This window comes from Cnephaeus nilssonii (assembly GCF_951640355.1).
Source record: "Cnephaeus nilssonii genome assembly, chromosome: 5".
Lineage (NCBI taxonomy): Eukaryota > Metazoa > Chordata > Mammalia > Chiroptera > Vespertilionidae > Cnephaeus > Cnephaeus nilssonii.
Window position 1 is genome coordinate 29,311,293 of NC_137076.1, and position 14,943 is coordinate 29,326,235.

General features: G+C 54.9%; 2 protein-coding genes across 2 annotated transcripts; both read left to right on the plus strand.

The window, feature by feature from the left end:
• Positions 1–525: 525 nt before the first annotated feature.
• LRG1 (leucine rich alpha-2-glycoprotein 1) lies at positions 526–2,902 on the plus strand. The gene is made up of 2 exons (XM_079770815.1): positions 526–592; positions 1,353–2,902. The coding sequence occupies exons 1-2, from the start codon at positions 534–536 to the stop codon at positions 2,437–2,439; spliced, it is 1,146 nt and encodes a 381-aa protein (XP_079626941.1). The 5' UTR covers positions 526–533; the 3' UTR covers positions 2,440–2,902.
• A 2,160-nt stretch (positions 2,903–5,062) lies between these two features.
• On the plus strand, positions 5,063–12,682 carry PLIN5 (perilipin 5; the record flags this gene model as incomplete). The annotated part of the gene is made up of 7 exons (XM_079770814.1): positions 5,063–5,122; positions 5,867–6,062; positions 6,979–7,061; positions 7,662–7,842; positions 9,448–9,653; positions 10,874–10,996; positions 11,559–12,682. The coding sequence occupies 7 exons, from the start codon at positions 5,063–5,065 to the stop codon at positions 12,084–12,086; spliced, it is 1,377 nt and encodes a 458-aa protein (XP_079626940.1). The 3' UTR covers positions 12,087–12,682.
• Between the last annotated feature and the right edge of the window lie 2,261 nt (positions 12,683–14,943).

Here is a 14,943-nt window from a genome sequence, read left to right on the forward strand (position 1 = left end):
CCTCCAGCTCATTGTTCAAAAACTGCAAAGATCTTCTGGCATCACTCGCTTTTATACTCTATTTTTAAAAAGTTATTTCAATAAAAATATATCCAACAACATGTCATAAATTCAAGACAAGTGTTTTTTTGTTCTCTTCACTGCACTTCCTGATTGCTCAAATGTGTCACAAACAGTACCTCTTGTCCCCATCCTCCAGGACTGGCAACTTGCAAGCTTGACCCTTGATTCCTGGGTTGGGGGTGGGGGGAGTGGGGACTCACTCCCAGAGACTCTGGGTGCCCACTTTCCCATGGCGGGAATCAGGGGAAGGAAACCTGGACAGAAACAGGGACAAGAAGGGGTGGGCAGCCCCTCTGCTGTCCTCCCCCTGCCAGGAAACAATTTTGCAACCTTGACTCCTCCCTTTCCTGTGCCTGGCTCAAGTTCAGGCCCTATCGGGAATAGGATGTGGGTGGGTGGGGACTTCCCTATGGTTGGTGCCCCTGCCCCCAGCCCAGGTAGGTATAAGGCCACCTCACCAGACCAAAGGAATGTGGATGGAAAAGAGAGAGGCCACCATGTCCTCTTGGAGCCCAGAGGGAAGCCAGAGGTAGGTCCCCACCCTGCCAATCACGGGCAGGCTTGGACACCAGGCAGCGCATGGACATTCCGTCTGACCCACTGAAATCACCGGGCCAGACGTAGGCCTCCTGGCTGGAGCAGACCAACACTCAGGCTCTAATTAGGACAGGTTTGCTCCCATACACACACTCACCTGCAGATGTCCCAGGCAGGGAGTGAGAACCCACCCCCGACCTCAGAGGCCTGCTGGAGGGGGACCGGGAGGAGCAGAAACCCCAGCCCTCCAAGGGTTACAAGGCCAAATGCCTGCCTCCACGCCTGCTTTGGGCACTTTTTTTTTTTTTTTGCTTTGGACACTTTTCATGTTCAAAGTCCCATTTGTACCTGGAGCCCTGGCTTGTACCTGGGTGCTTGAAGCAAGATGGAGCTGGACACAGATAACCTGACCTTGTTTCTTCAGGGTTGGAAAGAAAAAGTAGGAGCACAGAGCAAGGGAGGGGGGGGGGGGGAGAGCCATGAATTCTGCTTGGGAAAGTCAGAGAAAGCTTTGTGAAAAAAGGGGCATTGGAGTTGGGGGCTTTGCAGCATGGGTAGGAGTTCACTGGCTCTGCCTTCAAAACATGAAGAAGAGGAGGAGGTGACTGCACTAGTCCAGAGGAGCAATGAGGAGGCATGGTTCTGGGGAGCAAAAATGGATGGGAAGAAGTGGGCATGTTCTGGGTATATTTTCACTGAGTTGGGTATATTTTTATTTTGGCTCATTAAGCACCTTCTGTCATTGCCTCCAGCCCAGGGGTCCTGGACCCCCATCTTTCTAGAACCCTGTTCCTGCTGCTACTAATTGTGGCCCCCTCAGTCCAAGGGGTCACCCCAAGCCCTGAAGCCTGCCAGGTGTTCCAGTCAAGCAATGGCAGCTCCGTCAACTGCTACCCACCTGCCAAACTCCCCCGACAGCTCCCAGCCGACACCATCTTCCTGTCCGTGGAGTTCTTCAACCTCACCCAGCTGCCACCCGAGACCCTCCAGGGCATCTCTAACCTCCAGGAGCTGCACCTTTCCAGCAACGGGCTGGAGACGCTGTCAGACAAGTTTCTGTTGCCTGTGCCTCAGCTGAAGGTGCTCGATCTAACCCGCAACGCCCTGACCCGGCTGCCCCCCGGCCTCTTCCAGGGCTCAGCCACCCTCCACACCCTGGTGCTGAATCAGAACCAGCTGGGAGCCCTGGAAACCTCGTGGCTGCAGGGCCTGAAGGCCCTGAGGCATCTGGACCTAGCCGGGAACCACCTCCGGACACTACCCCCCGGGCTGCTGGCCAACTTCACCGACCTGCGCATCCTTGACCTTGGCAATAACCAGCTGGAGACTTTGCCCTCTGACCTTCTGAGGGGCCCCCTGAAGTTGGAACGGCTGCACCTGGAGGGCAACAGATTGCAAGCACTCGAAGAGGGCCTGCTGGAGCCCCAGCCAAACCTGAACTACCTTTTCCTGAGTGACAACCGGCTGGCCACGGTGGCGGCCAGCGCCTTCCGAGGTCTGAAGCAGCTGGACATGCTGGACCTGTCCAACAACTCACTGAGCAGCGTGCCCAAGGGGCTCTGGGCATCCGTGGGGCAGCCCGGGGCAGCCCGGGACATGAAGGATGGCTTTGACATCTCTGGTAACCCCTGGAATTGCGACCAGAACTTGGACGACTTCTATCAGTGGCTTGTGGACAATAAAGACAAGATGTTCTTCCGGAATAACACATGCTGCGCGGAGCCTAAAGCCAGGCAGGGCCAGACACTGCTGGCCGCGGCCATGTCTCATTTGAAGCTTACGGCTGGGGTGGAGATGGGCAGGAACGGCCTGGCGGAACACTGCACATTAGGCAATTGATTCCCTTTTAAGGGTGAGGCAGGCTTTCCACAGTTGCTAGACCCATGCTTCCCCAAACACCCCTGAGGCTCACAGGCCTCCTTGCCTTTGCTCAAGCTTTGCTCATTGCTCTTCCAGGAGTGCCTTCCCCATTTCCCACATCTCTTGGTCCCCCAGCTCCCTCAGCACAACCCTGGCCGCACTGGGGCTGTCTCTGACTCTGGCTCCCCCACTTTCGGGGGGCTCTCTGAGTGCAGGGCCTGGGGCTGAGTTGTCTCACTTAGTGAGGTGTCAGACCCGAGGGGTTTAATAAATAATTGTCAGCCCTAGCTGGTTTGGCTCAGTGGATACAGTGTCAGCCTGTGAACTGAAGGGTACCAGGTTAAATTCTGGCCAAGGGCACATGCCCGAGTTGCGGGCTCGATCCCCAGTAGGGGGCATGCAGGAGGCAGCCAATCAATGACTCTCATCATTGATGTTTCTGTCTTTCTCTCCTTCTCCCTTCCTCTCTGAAATCAATAAAAATAAAATAAAATGTAAAATATTTTTTACAAATACAAATAAATGTCAAACAGAATTGGACAAATTGGCATTTACTGTGTTCCTGCATCTCCCAAGTCAACTTCCTACTTCTCCAGGATGAAGGAGGAATAGGCATGACCCAGGGTGCTGGGTGCTGGACTTGAAATCTGATGACCCGTGGCTCCTCCTCCTCCTCTCTCCTATCCTGAGGCCTAACTGGAAATAAAACTCTGACTATTGGCCAGGGTGTCATTTTACTGGTGGATTCCTGCCAGGGTCTGTGCCCTGGGGAAGGTTTAAATTAAACCACATTGCTTCAGGTCTCCAAACAATTCGTCATGCTGGCCAGTGACAACCCAGGGCACAGCCACCCAGGACAAGCATGGGCAGAGCCCAGGGCTGTGCTCTCAGAACTCAGGACCCGGAGCCACCTGCTGACAATGCTGGGCATAGTGGGGCCCGGGTCAGATTTGGGGGGGCCATGTGTATGTGTTTGGGCCATGCTCGTTTTTTTCAGCCCCCTGGAAGGAGTATCACGCCCACATTGGTGATCACTCCAGGCGTGAAGAGGAAAAAGCCAGGTTCTGGAGCTTGATTTGACTGAATTTAAATCAAATCCGTCAGTCACTGTGGGACCCAGGGCAAGTGGTTTAAGCGTTCTAAACTTCAATTTGCTCATCTGTAAAATGGGGATCTCAGAGAATGGGCTGGTTTTGCTCCTGGTTTAGTTAAGTGGTAGATTTAAAAAAAATAAAAAATTTTAATGGAAAGAGCCCTGGCTGTGTAACTCAGTTGGTTAGAGCACTGTCCTTATATGCCAAGGTTGCAGGTACAATCCCCAGTCAGGGCACATACAAAAATCAAGCAATGAATGCATAGATGGTGGAACAACAAATCAGTATCTCTCTCTCTCTCTCTCTCTCTCTCTCTCTCTCTTTCTCTCTCTCTCTCATAAATAAATAAAGATTAAAAAAAAAAAGAAAGACATTAAGGACTTGCCCAAGGTCACTGGGGAAGGAGGTGGGAGTTGTGGTCGCCCCCAAGGCAGCGAGGGTGACAAGTGGCCACACTTGGCCTACGGAAGTAGCTCAATCTTTGGGCATCCACCGTCCCCAAGGTGCTTTGGCAACCGCACAGTTCTCGGGAGCGCCCGGGAAGAGAGTGGGGTCCTGAAGCCCCACCCCTGAGACACGCCCCTGGGCAGCCTTTCCCTATTGGTCACTCCCAGGAGGCTCCGCCTCCAAAGCCACTATAAGGCGGGCGGGGCCGGCAGAGGGCGGAGACTGGAGCCAGAGTTTGGGGTCCGCGGCAGTACCTGGAGGCTGAGGCTGCGCGCGCCCAGGTGAGTGTCACCCGGGTGGAGTCCAAGAGCACCCAGCAGGCCTGGGGCCCGAATTGGGTGGGCAGGCGAGGGCTCAGCGGCGTGGGGAGAGGAGGGAGTGACGGGCTGGAGCAGGTGGCTGAGACCCTTGGCCCAGTTGGCTGAAGCTCAGGACCCTGTTGGGCGGGGACCACAGCTCTGAAGGCACCGGGTAGGGATGACCTGCAGGCAGGGAGTCTGAGGTCGAACTCCCTACTCTGAGTCAGCTTAAGCTGAGTGACCTTGAGCCCAGCATGGACCCCTGTGTGCCTTGGTTTCCCTGATTGTCAATTGATTGGGTTTATTGGGATTCCACAGTTACCACCTGCATCCCTGTATGGGGCTGCTTGTGCAGTTCTGTCCAGGGTAGGGGCAGCAGGGACCTCCCCTACTTTGCAGAAGAGGAAACAGCCCAGAGAGGTGAAGGCACTTGTCCAAAGTCACACAGCAGGTAATGGCAGGATTGAAACCCTGAGCCCATGCTTTGAATCCCTACAGGGGCCCCACTTTGCCAGAGGCTCTCTAGTGTGCACCTACTGTGTGCAGAGTCTTGTGCACTGTCTGTGCTCCTCAGGACATTCTGAGGTAGGGTATTATCATTACCTCCTTTTTCGGATGAGGAAACTGAGGTCCCAAGAAGGAACAAGACTTGCTGGAGTCCCAGAGCCCAGGCAGACAGAACCCAGGGCTTGGGAGGGAGCTTGGTGGGCTGGCCCCCTTCACTCTGTCCTGTCCCCCAAGGTGACCCTATTTGCAGCAGGCATGTCGGAAGATGAGGCAGCTCAGGCCCACAGACCCAGCTTGTGTGAGCAGGACCAGCAGGTGAGGGGCTGCACCTCCTATGGAGCAGGACATGGGGAATGGGGGCGGGGGGTTGGGCAGTCCCTCCCTGGACAGCTGGGCACCCCTCCCACCTCTATCTTTGCTTGGAGCACCTCACTCTTAGGGCATTTTGGACCATGGAGGCTGGCATCTCTGCACCTCCTACCCACTTCCCAGAGGGCACAGTGAGGCCTGGGAGGGGAGCATTTCTTCAAGAGCACCCAGCTGGCTTATCTGGCCTCTGCCCAACTTTCCCCCTCCCAGCTCTGGGTCTCTGCCTCTATCTCCCCTTTTCTGTGTCCACCATTGTGGCACTCTTATCAACAACAATAATAGCAGCGCTCACAGCATCTCCCCGAGCATCAGTCACTGCTCCAAGCACTTCACATACATTGGCTCCTAGAATTCCCATCACAGCCCTAGAAACCCGTTTTACAGATGAGAGACGAAGGCACCCAGTTCACTCACTTGCCCACGCTCACACAGCTCAGAGGTGGCCCAACCAGAACTGAATGCAGGCAGTTTTGCCCCAGAGGCATGTACCCTTCAAGCCACCAGACTCAGAACTGGTCACGCTGTGTGTGCGCTACTGTGAGCACCTTCCTGTGGGCTCCTCCACTGTACACAGCCAGGGGCTCCGCATGCTTTCCCCCAGGCCTCCGGCCCATAGGGAGGAAGTGGGCTAAAGTGAGGCTGAGCCTCCCACCTCCCTGGGGGCCCCTCTGACTGCACCCCTTCCCACAGAACGTGGTACACCGAGTTGTGGCCCTGCCCCTGGTCAAGGCCACGTGCACTGCTGTCTCTGATGCTTACAGCGCAGCCAAGGGCAGGCACCCGCTACTGGGCTCTGCCTGCCGCCTGGCTGAGCACTGCGTGTGCAGCCTTACCACCAGCGCCCTGGACCACGCCCAGCCACTGCTCAGCCACCTGCAGCCTCAGCGTGAGTCCCCCTGGCCCGAGGGTCCTGTGGTTGCCTATGGTTTCACCCTCTCATGCGCCATCCGCATGGCATGGCCTGAAGTGTGGACTCCCTGACCTGGGTGTCCCTCCTCAGTCTCACCCGTCCTGTGCCTTTAGTCTGACTGCTTGTCCTCCCCACCCCAACCACCCGTGTCACCCTCGCTCGGTCCTTGTGCCGGTGCCATCTCCCAGTCCCCCTTTGCCGGCCCCTCCTCCCCTCTACCTGTTGGCATGTTATGTCTTATCTCCTGGTCGTCATCTGCTCTCAGCAGCAGATTTGTGGCCCCCTCCTTCTGTCCCATTCCATCTGTCTTGAAGTCCTCCTCCCTTGTTGGTTGGCCTGTTAGGCCTTGGGCCCCCTTTACCTATCCAACCTCCCTTCCCCGTCTGCCCCTCGGTCCTGAGGGCTGCCTCCACCTATCCGGAGCCCCATATCTTCCTAGACCTGTGACCAGCTCACGAGTCCAACCTGACCACCTGATGGGGGTGGGGACAGAAAGACTCTTGACTGAAGGGGGCCACCTGAGGTTCCCAGCCCAGGGCCTCCCCTCCTCCTTCTTAGCTGGTTTGAGTGACCTTGAGCCGGCTCCCTGGGGCATCTGAGCTGAGCATGGGTGTGGAGTCACCTTGGTGCTGGCAGAAGTCTGTGGCAGGGCAGAGGTGGGGAAAGCAGAGGAAGCAGGGCCCAGCCTGGTGGCCCACCACACCCTCAGGGTCTCCAGCCCCTCAGGGAATCAGCCAGGTCACCCCTTTCACAAAGGCCTCCCTTCATCTCTCCCTGTCTCTCTCCCCTCTTTTTTCCCTGCTTCTCCCTCTGGTATTCCCTCCTTCTGTGTTCCTCTCTCCGTTATCATCTCCCAGATTCTCACTCCCTGCCTCTCCCTCTCTCTCTTCAGTGGCTACAGTGAACGATCTTGCCTGCAGGGGCCTCGACAAGCTGGAGGAGAAGCTACCGTTTCTCCAGCAGCCTTCTGAGATGGTATGGCGCGGGTCATGGGGATCCGCAGGGGGTGGAAGTGGGAGGGAGGAGGGCTGCCTCCCCCAAGACCCAGCCAGACGCCTCTGCCAGCTGGACTCTGGGACCAAATCAGGCTTTGGTCAACTCAAAAAACACCACACAGATGAAAATAATCAGCACCCAGCCCTGGCTGATGTGGCTCAGTTGATTGGGCATCATTCACTGCACCGAAAGGTTGCTGGTTCAATTCCTGCTCAGGGCACATGCCTGGGTTGTGGGCCCCATCCCCGGTGGGGGATGTGCAGGAGGCAGCTGATCGATGGTTCCACTCTCACATTGATGTTTCTCTCTCCTTCTCCTTTCCTCTCTCTCTCAAAAAAACAACAATAAAAATGTGTTTTAAAAAAATAATCGGCACTCATATTTATCTAGCACTTAATATGTGCCAGTAGGTGCTGGTAACCCCTTCAGCCACCCTGTGAGGGAGAGTTTTTATTTTCCTCCAATTTATAGAGGAGGAAATTGAGACCTAGAGCTGGGAAAGGGCCAGGGGTCCTTCACCCCCAGCCCCAGGAGCCAGGGAAGGGAGCTGAAAACTGGATCGGGGGTCCCTCCCACCAGGTGGTGACCTCAGCCAAAGATGCAGTGGCCAGCAGTATGACAGGCATGGCGGGCTTGGCACGGCAGGGCCGGCGCTGGAGCGTGGAGCTGAAGCGTTCCATGAGCCACGCGGTGGACGTCGTGTTGGGCAAGTCAGAGGAGCTGGTGGACCACTTCCTGCCCATGACTGAGGAGGAACTGGGTGAGGCTGGTGCCCTCTCCACCGCCCCTGAATCCTCCTGCCCAGTCCCCATCCCCAGAGGTTACAGATTAGAGAGGTGCCCTGGCCTGTTTGGCTCAGTGGATAGAACATCAGCCTGCGGATTGAAGGGTCATGGGTTCGATTCCGGTCAAGGGCACGTATCTTGGTTGCAGGGTCGGTCCCCAGCCCCGTAGGGGTGCGTGTGGGAGGCAACCAATCGATGTCTCTCTCTCACATCCATGTTTCTGTGTGTCTCTCCCCCTCCTTTCCATTCTCTCTAAAAAAAAAAAATCAATGGGGCCCTGGCTGGTTTGGCTCAATGGACAGAGTGTCTGCCTGCAGACTGAAAGGTCCCAGGTTCGATTCTGGTCAAGGGCGCATGCCTGGGTTGCAGGCTCGATCCCCAGTGGGGGGCTTGCAGGAGGCAGCTGGTCAATGATTATCTCTCATCTCTCTGAAATCAATAAAAATATTTTTTATTAAACACACACACACACACACACACACACACACACACATCAACAGGAAAAATATCCTTGGGTGAGGATTAACAAAAAACCCCAAACAGATTAGAGAGGTTCAGGATTCACTTGATCACACAGATCAGCAGGAACATGGAGCTGGAGCCCAGCCCTGCCCTCCCTCTCCGCTTCTATCGCCCCCCAGCTGTCATCCTACTAGAAACCAGACCGGCCAGACCCCAAGAGCATAAGTGGCTTAAAGACTTGAGAGAGCCAAAACTGGTTTGGCTCAGTGGATAGAACGTCGGCCTGCGGAATGAAAGGTCCCAGGTTCAATTCCGGTCAAGGGCATGTTCCTTGGTTGTGGGCACATCCCCAGTAGGGGGTGTGCAAGAGGCAGTTGATCGATGTCTCTGTCTCACCCATGTTTCTAGCTCTCTATCCCTCTCTCTTCCTCTCTGTAAAAAATCAATTAAAAAATAAAATAAAATAAAAGACTTGAGAGAGCTGTGGTCTCAAACTGGTAGCCCTCCAAATTGTACTATCTGACCTGTACAGTGCCTTTTAAATGTTTTAATTCATTGCATGCACTTAACAATCAGATTTTGCCCTACAAATCCCAATTTCTGGCTTGCCTTGAAAAATTAGACACTTGGTTTGAATATCATCTGCCCCCTTAAAGCCCACCTTTCTCCAACGTTCTAATATTGTCTGCTGGCCCTGGAGCCAATCTGACTTCTCAACCCCTGCTTTGGCACTAGAAGAACATGTTGACCTACTTTGTCTTCAGTGGAAAGGCATTTATGAAGCACCAACTGTGTTCCAGGCACTTGCGATATATTCTTTAAGAGGCCTTTTATTAGAGTGGTTAAGAGCAGTTTAAAGTGAGAGTGCCTGGGTTTGAACCCTGGTTCTGCTTCTGGCACACTGTGGGACTTTGCCTCTCTTTGCCTCAGTTTTCCCCATCTGTGAAATGGGGCTAATAATGGTGCCTACATCATAGGGTTTAGGGAATGTTGAGAGTTGAATTTGGTAAAGGGAAACTATAAATTTGGGAGCCCATGGGCTTGTCCACCCAGAAGGTGGGTGAACAGACATGGAGGCGGGTCCACACTGACCCCCTCTCCCCCATCCTGCCCTCCAGCGGCACTGGCAGCTGAGGCTGAGGCTGAGGGCCCGGAATTGGGCTCAGTGGAACAGCAGAGGAGACATCAGGGCTACTTTGTGCGCCTGGGCTCCCTGTCAACACGACTCCGCCACCTGGCATATGAGCATTCTCTGGGGAAACTGAGGCAGAAGAAACATCACGCTCAGGACACACTGGCCCAGCTGCAGGAGACACTGGAGCTGGTGAGAGCCCTCTGCCTGCCCCCACCCTGTAACGCTGGCCAGTAAGCATGCATTAAACGCCACCCGAGTACCTGGTCCCATGCTAGACTGAAGGGGGAGGCAGAACTGGTCTCAGCTACCTCTAGCTGTGCATGTTCAGGGCTGGGGAAGAGGGGTGCCTGGGGCTGGAGGAGCTTAGGGGGTGTTGAGACTCAGCCTGGGGAGTAGAGAAGGGGTTCTGTGGAGAAGGAGGAGCTGGAATTTATAGGCAGTTAAGGTAGGTCTGGAGCCTCTGCACCCTTTAGGTTCCAGCTCACACCCAGCTTCTTGTCTCATTGTCCATCCCTCCCTGCTCCAAAGGAACATGGCAGCTCCTGCTTACTGGGCTAAGTGCAGATGCCCCAGCCTGCCAATCCCACATCCCCTCTCCTCATCTCAATTGCCAGCAGCTCCGTGTTCTCAAACCCTCCCTCGTCCAACACATCAGCCATACTATCAGCCCTGCCCCCAAAGTCTATCCTGAGTCTGTCAACATTTCCTCCCTCCACCTGCTTCCAGCTCTCATACTTGCACACAGTCACCCAGCTCTCCAGGACCCGTCTGTCCTCCCACAGCAGCCAACAGAGGGCACCTGTGAGCACCTGAGCATAATGTCCTGAAGGTTCATCCATTTTGTAGCATGTATCAGAACTTCCTTTTTCTGTGGCTCAATAATATTCCATCGTATGGATGGGCCACAATTTATTTCTATTCATCTTTTAATACCTGCCCTGTCCTGGGTACTGAAGACACGGTGCTCCTTCAGGACACTCACAGTCCAGTCAGGGGATCAGGGTCAAAACGGAACATGGCAGGTGCTCTGGGACCCAGAGGAGGGATCACCCAGCCAGAAGGGGAGGAGGGGAGGTTTCTTGGAGGGGGTAATGTCCACATTGAGACTTGAACTGGAATGAACCAGCGGGGGAGATGAGGTGGAGGGAAGAGTGTACATGGTTGAGGGACCCGCATGAGCAAACGCCTGGCGGTGAGTCTGAGCTTCAGGAAAACCACAGGTCGCAGGGTCTGCCAGAGGCAGAGGATTCAGTGAACAGGCTGCCAGGCTGGATCAGCAGGTGCAAAAGGCTGCACACAGCAAGTGTTCCCTAAATGCTTATGAGGACGGATCCAAGCTAGGATCAGTCCTGGCTCCCCCGACCCCCCAAGTCCTCCACCTCTGATGAACACTTTTCCGGTTCCCACAGATTGACCTCGTGCAGTGTGGGATGACCCCCACCGCCCCAGCCCGCCCTGGGAAAGTGCACGAGCTGTGGGGGGACTGGAGTCTGAGCACCCTGGAGAACGGCCGCCGCCGCCGCCGTAGTCAGGTAGGACGGGAGGATGGGAGTGGTTCTGGATCCGCCCAGGGTTGCCAGGGGCCATGACTGAGCTGTGAATAACCAACTGCTGAGGTAGCTGGTTGGAGTGCCCATGGGGAAACTGAGGTAAGCTGACAGTCCTATTGGGTGCCCACAGGAGAAACTAAGGCAGGGCTTAGTCTATTGTGTGCAGGGAGGAAACTGAGGCAGGGTGATGCAGTCCTATTGGGTATCCATTAGAGAAACCGAGGCAGGGAAAGTCTCATTGTGGGTCTTTCAGGGAAACCTTCCTGATTCTTGCTTTTGGGGAGGCAGGGCTGTCTCATTGTGTCCATGAGTGAAAAGAGGCAGGGAGATAGTCCATTGTGTCCATGGGGAAACTGAGACAGGATGGCAATACCATTGTGTCCATGGGAAAACTGAGGGAGGGCTCGGTCCCAGTGTGTACCTATGGGGAGACTGAGGCAGGGTGACAGTCCCGGTGTGTCCGAGTAAACTGAGGCAGGACAGCGGTCTCAGCATGTGTCCATCTGGAACACTGAGGTGCCCCCTCTCCCACCCCTCCCCACAGATGGAGCTGGAAACACTGGTATTGTCCCGAAGTCTGATGCAGGAGCTACAGAGCTCAGTGGATGCACTGGAAACCAGCGTGCGGGGCCTGCCCCAGGGTGCCCAGGAGAAGGTGGCCGAGGTGAGGCGCAGCGTGGACACCCTGCAGGCCGCCTTCGCTGATGCGCGTTGCTTCAGGGATGTGTCAGCCTCGGCGTTGGCTGAGGGCCGGGGCAGAGTGGCTCGGGCCCATGCCTGCGTGGATGAGCTGCTAGAGTTGGTGGTGCAGACCATGCCGCTGCCCTGGCTCGTGGGGCCCTTTTCGCCCATCCTCATAGAGCGGTCGGAGCCCCTGCCTGACCTGGAGAACCTGGTGGACGAGGTTGTGGGGGGTCCTGACCCCCGCTGGGCGCATCTGGACTGGCCGGCCCAGCAGAGAGCCTGGCAGGCCCAGCACCGGAATGGGATAGGTCTCCCAGAGGACATTCCAGAGGAGCCTGAGCCCCCCAGCCGCCCCAAACACACTTTGATGCCAGAGCTGGACTTCTGATCTCATGGGGCCTCGCTGCCAGTGGCAGCAGGAGGCTGCCCTACACGTCCATGGCCTGCTGCCCTCTGGTGGCCACACAGAAGCACAACAGCCAATGCCTTTACCCTGGCCCAGGCACGGAGTTGGGGGTTCCCCTGGAATTCTGAATCTGGACCAGCTACTCTGACATCAGACCCTTCCCAATCTTTCCCTTGGACATATGAGGACATGAACCTAACTCAGATCTGACTAGTCTCCAGCTGGATTCATCTGTCTGTAGTCACCTGTTCCTTCACCCCAAGAAGCTGATCAAAGCTCCTCAGAGAAACACATTTTGCCCAACGGCTTCTATTTGGGGCTTTGAAAAGCAAGCATCCACCTGCTCCCCCAGCTTGTACATCCTGGACTGAGGGGTCCCCAAAGATGCCGGGTTGCACCAACTGGGCCAGCCGGACCCACTTGCTTTGCTGTTTGGGGTATGCTCTCCAGAATAAAGGTGCTTCGTGTTGTTCAAAGGCCTCTGTTCTGGCTGGGGTGAGGCTCAGGTATAGGGTACCTGGGGGGCTCAGAGCTATGACTGCATGGCACAAGCCAGGATTCGAGATTTGAAAGGAGTGATGCCCACTCCCCCCTCCCCCACCCCCGCTTGCCATCCTGCATCCTCTCTGTACTTCCAATCTTAGTGCCCAGCCCACCTGGCTTAAGCATTGCCCCTTCAGATGTAGCTTCCTGGAGTGAAAGTTCACACTAGTATAAATGAATGTCTTGGAACTGCAGGGAGCAGGATCTTGAGAAGTTAGAGGGGTCAGTCCTCCTATGCCCATCTCCCTGCACCCACAGTTGCTGATCTTGCTGTGGTTTCTCCACTGTTCCGGATTAGGGAAGACAGAGACAGGGCAAGGGCCATGGGCCAGTCTCATGGGGGCCCTCCCATCTTCTGACCACATTCTTGGCTGCCCCTCAGACTCCCCAGTGGCCAGGCAGGGTGTTGGGAAACCACAGCATGATTCGGTGAGGTCAGGGTAGCCCCTGGCTTCCCTGGGACCCAGCCCAGGGGCAGCTCTGGGAGCCCTGACGACTTCCCACTGGTCAGATTCACTTCCCTGCCCCTGCTCGGGAACCGCCCTGGGGTTGAGTCCCAGCCTTGCCTTTCCTCTCCACACATGTTTCTCCTCTGAAAAATGGGTAAGTCATGCCCAATCCTAATAAACACCTCACCCACAGAAGCTATTATTCACTCACTCATTCATTCAACAAATACAGGTTATCCCCAAAAATGTATACACACTTTGAATAATTACTAATTCCAATGGGTTAAATCTGAAAAGAAACATCAATTGAGCCATCAGCTGTTAAAAGTGTTTAAACATTTTTTTTTGGAACAACCTGTATTTATAGAGCACCTGCTGTGTGCTAGGCAGTTCTCCATCTTGGGGACATGGCAATGAGCAAAATGGATCAAATTTCTGCCCTCTATGACCTGACAATACAGTAGGAGATGGGCAATACAAGAAAAACAAATATATTACTTCTTTTAGTGTTAGTAGAATAAGAAAAATAAAAGGGGAGGACAATGAGGTAGTATGTGGGCATTTGAGGAGAGATGTATATTTTTATTTTATTTTTAAAATATATTCCTTTATTGATTTCAGAGAGGAAGGGAGGAGAGAGAGACAGAAACATCAATGATGAGAGAGAATCAGAATCATTGATCGGCTGCCTCCTGCACACCCCCTACTGGGGATCGAGCCCGCAACCTAGGCATGTGGCCTTGGCCGGAATCGAACCTGGGACTCTTCAGTCTGCAGGCTGACACTCTATCCACTGAGCCAAGTCGGCTAGGGCAAGATGTATATTTTTAAATAAAAGAGGGGATCCAGAAAGGTCTCTCTGAGGAGGTGACATATGAGCAAAGACTGGAGAACATTCCAGGTAGAAGGCACAGCCTGTGTAAAGGCGCCAGGGCAGGACCTTGCCTGGCCTGTTGGAGACACAGCAAGGAGGCCTGTGTGGCTGGAGCAGAGTGAGGGGGGGAAAGGGAGTACAATGAAGGCAGGGAGAGGACAGGGGCAAGTCATCCAGGGTCTATGGGCCACAGGGAAAACTTGGGCCTTTCCCCCAAGGGAGGTGGGAGCCCTGGAGGGCTGGGGCAGAAAGGGGACAAAACCTGACTTGGTATTGATTTCAGAGAGGAAGGGAGGAGAGCCATAGAAACATCATTGATGACAGAGAATCATTGATTGGCTGTCTCCTGCATGCCCCACACTGGGGATCGAGTCCACAAGCCAGGCATGTGTCATGACTGGGAATCGAACCGTGACCTCCTGGTTTATAGGTTGATGCTCAACCAGAGCCACACCAGCCATGCCATTTTTATTATTTTTGCTGAGGAGAGGGACATACTCAGAATCCAGCTCCCCAATCCTGCAATGTCACCTTTAGGAAGTTAAGGAGAGGGGCTGGGGAATCCCCTTTTGTTTCTTGACTGTTTGACTCCAAGGAGACAACCTGGGAGCCATCAGGCCCAATAGCAGGACCCTCCCTTCTCCCAGCTCAGAGCCCAGAGCCACCAGCTGGATCTCTCCCCAACCCCCACCAGCATATGACTGTGATCCCTGTTTCAGGGGCAGGCTGGGGGTAAACAGCCCAGGGAGGGCATGGCGGTCACTCCTCTGCTCATCTGAGCACCCATCCACAGACAGCCCGCTCTACACACAAGCTCAGGGTCTGGGTCTGAATCCTGTCTCTGCCACTTCCTGGCTCTGTAGCCTTAGGTACAAAACACCTCCTCCAGGAAGCCACCTTAGCTTGGCCCGAGCCTACCAGGCCTGGTTCTCATGGGCCCTGGGCCCAGCACCTTTCCCCTGCTCTCAGTACT

Bases quoted from the DNA above. Each gene is read 5' to 3' on its own strand.
- LRG1 (XM_079770815.1), top strand. From the start codon at position 534: ATGTGGATGGAAAAGAGAGAGGCCACCATGTCCTCTTGGAGCCCAGAG. The intron at 593-1,352 runs GTAGGTCCCCAC...CATTGCCTCCAG, and splicing joins AGCCCAGAGGGAAGCCAGAG to CCCAGGGGTCCTGGACCCCC.